The 8,374-nt window shown below is 36.4% G+C and overlaps 1 protein-coding gene across 1 annotated transcript in view; it reads right to left on the bottom strand.

The window, feature by feature from the left end:
* The window catches only part of LOC106875444 (cytoplasmic dynein 2 heavy chain 1), a 297,845-nt gene that overhangs the window by 31,882 nt on the left and 257,589 nt on the right, over positions 1 to 8,374 (bottom strand). The window contains exons 56-60 of the mRNA XM_052974965.1: positions 7,551 to 7,714; positions 6,392 to 6,511; positions 4,244 to 4,378; positions 1,705 to 1,848; positions 739 to 900 (exon numbers count right to left, since the gene is read on the bottom strand). Of these exons, the coding sequence (XP_052830925.1) occupies positions 739 to 900; positions 1,705 to 1,848; positions 4,244 to 4,378; positions 6,392 to 6,511; positions 7,551 to 7,714 (725 nt within the window). The remainder of the gene's footprint in view (positions 1 to 738; positions 901 to 1,704; positions 1,849 to 4,243; positions 4,379 to 6,391; positions 6,512 to 7,550; positions 7,715 to 8,374) is intronic.

Here is an 8,374-nt window from a genome sequence, read left to right as displayed (position 1 = left end):
TATATATATATATATATACTTTATTTAAAAGCAGCAGAAAAACATATATATATATATATATATATATCAAAAGGATGTGTTATAATACTATTCCACAGCCATACCAACAATCCAACATACCTTCATCATCAGCTGCTCCACGGATCATCATCATCATTTAACGTCCGTTTTCCATGCTGGCATGAGCTGGATGGTTTGACAGGAGCTGACCAGCTGAAGGGCTGTTCAGCCTCCATGTCTATTTTGACATGATTTCTATACCCAAATGCCTTTCCTAATGCCAACCACTTTACAGAGTGTACTGGGTGCTTTTATGCAGCACTGACATGGGTGATTTTTACATGGCACAAGTACCTACAATCCTGCAAGATTAGGGATGCTCAGATGGAGAGGGTTGCAAGGGACGAGCCTGTATGCAAGGCAGAACCATGCTTATATATATAATGAGCTCAGTCATGGCTGTGTGAGCAAGATGCTCACTTTCCAACCATGAGCTCTCAGGATCAGTCCCACTGTGTAACAACTTGGGTGTCTTCAACTACAGCTCCAAGCTGACCAAAAAACCCTGTGAGTGGATTTAGTAGACGGAGGCTGAAAGCTCATCTTCTGCCTCAATAAATTCCAATTGTCCCATGCAAGCACAGAAGACATAAGATGATAATGATGATGATGATGATGAGAACGATGAATGTAAAAATGTAAAAGAGTGCCAGTAGGTAAGATAAAACATGAACGCACATTGTCTTTGAACTGGTCAGGTCTCCATCTATGAGCCAGGTGAAGGGCAAACATGAGCTGATCGGCCTTAAATAACGATCGACACACAGACTTGTAGACAAGGTGTAACAGGTGCTTCTGCAGAAGTTTGATGCGAGACTCTGTGTTGTTGGTGCTTTCATCCTGTGACAGGGAGGAAACATACAATATAATGGACATTAGGGATTACAATATCTTTCATCATGGATTTGCTTGGCTAAGGCTGACTTAGAAACCAAGCAAACTATAACCTCAACAACAACAACAAACTTAGTCTTAACTCTTTAGCATTTAAACTGGCCATATCTGGCCCAAATATTTTACATGTTTTATGGTGAAAACAACCAGATCTGGTTTCTCACACTTACCCTACAATGTCACTCTAAAAATATACAATCATCGAAATCTCAAAGCTACATGATAATGTATGATTAATTCAAAACAATGTGAATAAATAAGCATTAGATTTGATAGAGTAAATCTGAATGATAAAGGGTCAAATAACAACTAAATAAAGAATAAAAAGTTTTGAACGATACAACAACGCACTATAATACAAAAAATGAACTATATACCTGGTGTAATTTAGTTATCTATAGTCCGATGATATTTCGGAATACAATTCCTTCTTCAGATATTCTTAGATGGAGTCTCTGCTATAAACTGTTTTCCAATGACTTTTCTTTTTTTTGGAAGTGCCTCAGAAGTGGTCTCACAAAGCTCCTTCTGGAATTCCTCATGAGAAGTGTGAAGGTATATAGTCCATTTTTTGTATTATAGTGCATTGTTGTACCATTCAAAACTTTTTATTCTTTACAAACAATACACAATGCTTCAAGCGAACTACAATACTCTCCTAACTAAATAAACTTCAATGATTATCAGGTGATTGCAACAGTGGCTTATAAGCATAATCTCCATTCTGAAAAAATAAAGGCTTGCACTTACATAGATCGCCTGCAGAGTTCTTTGGAAAAGACGTAGAAATGAACTTAAGCTGAAACAATACATATTGTTAATCTTTACTAAGTCCTTTATCACAAAATACAGTCGACTGCCATTTTCTGCAAGGGGTAGATAGGTGTTTCTTTCCTGCAAGAAAAACAAAAAAAGCAACATAGTCATCACCATCGAATATGTTGTATAAAGGTGTTTGTCAGCCAGGCAGTCTGTGTTGCTTTACTCATTGGGTTTTAAATTGACTTAAGGGTAAAGTCAGTGGTCAACTGCCATAAAGATTAAACTGGCCATTGATAACATATGACTTTAGATAGCAAGAAAACTATGAAAGATATCTATATATCTATGTATGGTAGTTTTGACTTTAAGAGTCCCTCCTAGCGTGAGGCATTTATGTATAGTAATGCCCTTAATATAAAAAAATATATTTAAAGGGAATAATTAATAAATTTTTCCCTTATGAAGTTTCTCACGTTAACTACTTGATAAATTCTTATAAAGATTTTATCCTATTTTTAAATATCTATGTATATATGTATATGTATACTCTTATTCTTTTACTTGTTTCAGTCGTCGAACTGTGGCCATGCTGGAGCACCACCTTGAAAGATTTTAGTTGAAGAAATCGATCCCAGGACTTATTCTTTAAGCCTTGTACTTATTCTGTTGGTCTCTTTTACCAAACCACTAAGTTACAGGGACATAAACACACAAACACCAGTTGTCAAGTGGTGATGGGGGACAAACAGATGCAAAGACAAACACATAAAGATCTATACATACACACACACACACACACACATATATATATATACACACATAACAAGCTTCTTTCAGTTTCCATCTACCAAATCCACTCACAAGGCTTTGGTTGGCCCAAGGCTATAGTAAAAGGCACTTGCCCAAGGTGCCACATAGTGGGACTGAACCTGGAACCATGTGGTTGGGAAGCAAACTTCTTACCACACAGCCATGCCTGTGTGTGTATATATATATGTATATCATCATCAGTGCTTTAATGTTTATTTTTCCATGCTGGTAAGGATTGGATGGAATTTGATGAAGTGCTTTTTCTCCAGCAGGATGCCTTTCCCATTACCAACCCTTATTCATACTCACTTATCAGACATGTTTTCATGGAAGATTGGAAATGAAAGACATGACTTGAGTGATGGTGATAGTTACAACTATCACATATATGATGGGCTTCTTTCAGTTTCTATTCTCACCTACTCAGTACAGGTCTACAGTAGAAGACAGTTGCCCAAAGTGCTGTATTGTAAGACTAAATGCAAGACTCTATGTGTTTGGGAAGTGAACTTCTTACCACACAGCCATACCCGACATCACTGACTCTTTTTTTTGTTTTTTTGATTCTTAAAATGTGCATGTCTCTCCTAGCCTGTGTTTTGTTTTTGTGTATGATTCATTATAACAGATAATCTTCAACAGAATGGTTGCATATACCTCATGAAAAGACATTGGATAGCTATGAAACATTCATAATGTTTCATAATATTCATCCAATGTCCCTTTGAAACAGTTGTAGAGCTTGACTATCTCTTCTGTTCCTTTTATTTACAGGCTCGATTATCACATACTAAGCAACATTTGTTGCTTTCAAACTTGAACTGTATGGCGTATATCACCTTACTGGAATTTTCTGTTTAATTCTGATATGGGACAAAGTGCATTTGATGCATTGATTAATAAACTTTATTGATCAATTATCGAGTCCTTTGTATTTTCAATACAAGCCGTGTTTATACTAGAGACATATCACTAGCCTGTATGGTTTGGTTAAGTCAAAATGGTTTTTTGTATTCTTCCTTTCTACTTGGAGAGTTTAGATGTAGTTATAAGAATATGTCCTTCTGTTTAAATATAATTTCATTAAATTTCTATACCTTTGTGCAGCTGAGGATTGCTCTGCGTTTTATATTTGATGTAATGCTCACATTGCTTAATTAAATGAATTCGCCTGAAACAGATCGTACTGCATTAACTTTGGATATCCTTGTTGCTTATTTTGACTTTAATCACCTTATTTTGAAACTGTATGGATAATACCATTCTTAATTCTGGTGCCTAAACTTAAGTACCATATTCACCTGAATCTATACATATATATGTGTGTGTGTGTGTGTGTGTGTGTGTGTGTGTATATATATATATATATATATATATATATATATATACATAAATCTATTGATTCCCCAGAAACAATACATTGCAGGGCTCAATGCAAATGTAGATTACTCTTTAATACCTTATAGCTGAACGGCTTTAGATTCCACCATTCAGAGTTATTCACTTCTCATTTTTGATCATCAGTTAGTAAACCAAGCCGGCCCTTTTTTTTTTTTTTTTTTTTTTTTTTTGAAATAGTTTTGAAATATGAAATATGAGCGTTTGAAGAAAACACTCATCTTTATGTTCTTTTGTTTAAAAACTTACGTTACAGAATCATGCTAAACTTCTATGAAATGCTTCAATCTAATTCAATAAAAAGAAACATATAACTTACTTGATCCAAAGCAGTCTGTAATTGCACAGACTCTTGCAGTGATTCCGTCACTGTGTTACTGCTAGCTTTCATCTTGTTCAGTGATGCCAAGAGTTCCTTATTCTCCAAGATGTTGCCTTTAGCATTGGCCAGTTCCTGTTAATTATTAAACATAAGGTCAAGTTGAAATCAAATTGTCAGTGTCAGATGGAAGAGAAAATTGATTAAAATAGTGGATCTTCAATACTTGAATCTTATACAATTCTAATAATGCTGACATCTTATAAGAGTAATGAAGGAATATTAATAAAGACAATTGTGTTCTTCACTTGTAGTTTGCCCTTTACAGCCTCTCAGTAATACAATTACAACATTGGTTTTCTGGAACCAAAGGTTCCAGAGCCTTTCTGGAATACAAATTTTTCTGAACAGGGGTAGTCACCTTGGTCAACACACTCTAAACTAAAAAAAACTAAAAAAAACTTCACTTATTCATTTCTTGTTATTTCTGTCTGTGGTAGAATTCACACCAACATGAGATAGTTGCCTCCACAGTTTTCAATCTTTGGCAAGAGTGTTCAGGGAAATTATGTCAAGACCAGTCCATGCTGTGATGTTATCTTTCCAACTTCTGCCCCTTTTTCCATTAATGATGCCTTCCAAACAGATCTTCTTTATGCCACAAACCATTCGTTTAATATTAAATATTAAATTCAAATTACGATAAACGTAAACAAACAAACGAACTTTGCTTTTAGAAGTGTTGAGATGTCTTAGAAAGTTAAAGAAGTGATTTTAAATTCTCAAACGCAGGATAATGCTAATAATATAGCCTGAACAGGATAAGCTACCCCTATTTTGCAGAAAAAAGTGTTGGCGGCTGACTATGAGACTCGAACTCACACCTCCGTGATTATGCATCACGGTGCTCTAAACCATTAAGCTAAATTGCCCTCATGACAAATTCTTCTGCAAATTTAAAATGTATAGAAATCTCTCTTTATGAGATGCTATCATACGTTAAATTCAAATTACGATAAACATAAACAAACAAATGAAGTTTGCTTTTAGAAGCATTGAGATGTCTTAGAAAGTTAAAGAAGTGATTTTTAAATTTACTTAAATAATTAAATAAAATACAGGTATCTGTGCATTAGTAAGTATAAATGATATGAGTTTATTAATACTGTAAGGTGCAGGTTACTAGGCTGTTCAAACTAGTCTGGTGGCTCTGGGAATTTGAAGTTCCTGCTTGTAGATTAGTGTGGATTATAAAAGGGTCTGGATCATTAATGACTGGAAAGTTGGTGTTGTACACAGTATAAATTCTATATTTCACTTTTACACAACCAGTCAACTTGTTAGTACTTTCTTACTAATTTTGACACAAGGCCAGTGATTTTTTAAGGGAGTGGGGCCAAGTTAACTACACTGACCCCAGTACATGATTGATTCTTCATTTCATTGACCCTGAGAGGATGAATACAAAGTTAGCTGAGGCTGGATTTGAGCTTAGAATGTAAATAGCCAGAAGAAATTGTCACTAAGCATTCTGTCCAATGCACTACTGATTCTGTCCAGCCCTTCACAGTAACAATATTCATTTCAAATTTTGGCACCAGGCCAGCAATTTCAGGGTGATGGGGTAAGACAATTACATCAACCCCAGTGCTCAACTGGTGCTTGTTTTATCAACCTAGAAAGGATGAAAGACAAAGTTAGCCTTGGTTGAATTTGAACACAGAACATAGACGGATGAAGTGCTGCTAAGCATCTTGCCTGGTATGTTAAAAATTCTGCCAGCTTGAGATTCTCCATGATAATATTATTTTCCTCCACCATAACAACATTGGTTTCAAATTTTGGCTCAAGGCCTGCAATTTCGAGGGCGGGGGAAGTCAATTACATTGATCCCAGTGTTTAACTGGTACTTATTTTATCAACCTTGAAAGGGTGAAAGGCAAAGTTGACCTTGGCAGAATTTGAACTCAAAATGTAAAAACAAATGAAATGCTGCTAAGCATGTTAATGAGTTTATCAGCTTGCTACCATTTTCCATCATAACATTATCAACACCAAAAATGTACACAGTAACCTCATTTTTTTTTGTCTTACTGTTATTTTTTCTTTAAGAGCACAGAACTTTTAGGAAGACCAAAGGAAACTTACTTCAAGAAGTGATTCTTCAAGTTTTGCCAGCTGTATTTTTAACTCTTCTTCCTGCTGCAACAGTTGTGTCTTGCGAACTTCCAGTTGTGGTTTCTCATGCTGGATGGTCTGTGCCAATAGCTGGGGAATATCAATAAAGAAAAACAGAACAATCGATTAATTACTTTATTTCTTTCAGTAATTTTGAAGCAGAATCTGAAAATTTGATAAAGGTTCTTTTGTATTTTCCATATTTCAGCCATGGCAGCAGAAGCAGCTTCTGTCATTTATTGAGGTAGATATTCTACAGCCAGATGCACTTTCTGTTGCCAACTTTCACATGCTTCCAAGCAAGGTAAACTTCCTCATAACTAGACATGTTTGCACAGAATATTGGCTTCAAATTTTGGCACAAAACCGTCAAGTTCAGTGGAGGTGTAAGTCTATTACATCGACCCCAGTGCATAACTGGTACTTATTTTATCAACCCCAAAAGGATGAAAGGCAAAGTTCACCTCAGCAGCATTTGTACTCAGAATGTGATAACAGATGAACTGCTGCTAAGCATTTCACTTGGCAGGCTAATGTTTCTGCCAGCTTACGGAATATTCTTTTCTACTCTAGGCACAAGGGCTGAAATTTTGGGGGAGGGGGCCAGTTGATTAGATCAATCCCAGTATGCAACTGGTACTTAATTTATCAACCCTGAAAGGATGAAAGGCAAAGTTGACCTCGACGGAATTTGAACTCGGAACACAAAGATGGACGAAATACCGCTAAGCATTTCGCCTGGCGTACGAATGTTTCTTATTTCTTTATTGCCCACAAGGGGCTAAACATAGAGGGGACACACTAGGACAGACAAAGGGATTAAGTCGATTACATCGACCCAGTGTGTAACTGGTACTTAATGTATCGACTCCAAAAGGATGAAAGGCAAAGTTGATTTCAGCAGAATTTGAACTCAGAACATAAGGGCAGACGAAATAACGCTAAGCTGCTAAGTTGATGATGGTGGTGGTGGTGATGAAGATGATTATGATGGTGGACGTGGTGAAGAAGATGATGATGATGATGATGATGATGGTGGTGGTGGTGATGAATGTTTCCCTTGAGGCGTCTACCCATTTATCCATATTGTTAGCAAAATGTTTTGATGGAAGAAGCAAAACCGTTTTACCTGGCTGGTGAGTCCAGCTGCTGTCGTAGTGAAGTTCACCTCAGTCATGATGGACCTTGCATCTGGAGGTATTTGCAGACTGGAATTTCTGGTGGCAAGGTACACTTTGAAGGCTTCATTGTAGTGAACGATTTTCTCACCAATCTGCACGACACAGCGAGGACCTGAAATGACAGAATTTCTTTCATTTTAATAAAGATTTCAAATTTAGGCACAAGGAGAGAAATTTTGAGGGCAAAGGATAAATTGATTATATCAACTGCAGTACTCGATTGGTACTTATTTTATCAACTCTGGAAGGATGAAATGCAGACCTGACCTAGGGGGAATTTGAACTCAGAATGTAAAACCAGAAGCTAAGCCTTTTGCACAGCATGTTAACAATTCTGCCAGCTTGTCACTTTTATTTTTTTAATAATGATAATAATAATAATAACAATAATAATAATAATAATAATGGTTTCAAATTTTTGTCACAAGGGCAGCACTTTTTGGGGGAGGGGTTGAGGCAATTACATCAACCCTAGTGCATAACTGGTACTTATTTCATTGACTCCGAAAGAATGAAAGGCAAAGTCGACCTTGGCAGCATTTGAACCCACATTCTAAAGATGGACGAAATGCCACTCAGAATTTTGCCCATTGTGTCAGTGATTCTGTCAGCTCACCGCATTTATAATAATAATAGTAATAATAATGGCTGCCCAGTCCTGGCTAAGAAGGAATATATTCACAGACACGACAGAGCTGGGACCTACATACACTAGAAGCTATGCCAACACTATGGAATAACAATAGAAAAAAGATGGTATAGGCATACGCCA

The sequence above is a fragment of the Octopus bimaculoides genome, chromosome 20 (genome assembly GCF_001194135.2).
Source record: "Octopus bimaculoides isolate UCB-OBI-ISO-001 chromosome 20, ASM119413v2, whole genome shotgun sequence".
NCBI lineage: Eukaryota > Metazoa > Mollusca > Cephalopoda > Octopoda > Octopodidae > Octopus > Octopus bimaculoides.
Note: the sequence above shows the minus strand (reverse complement) of the source record. Positions and strands in the feature narration are given on the sequence as shown.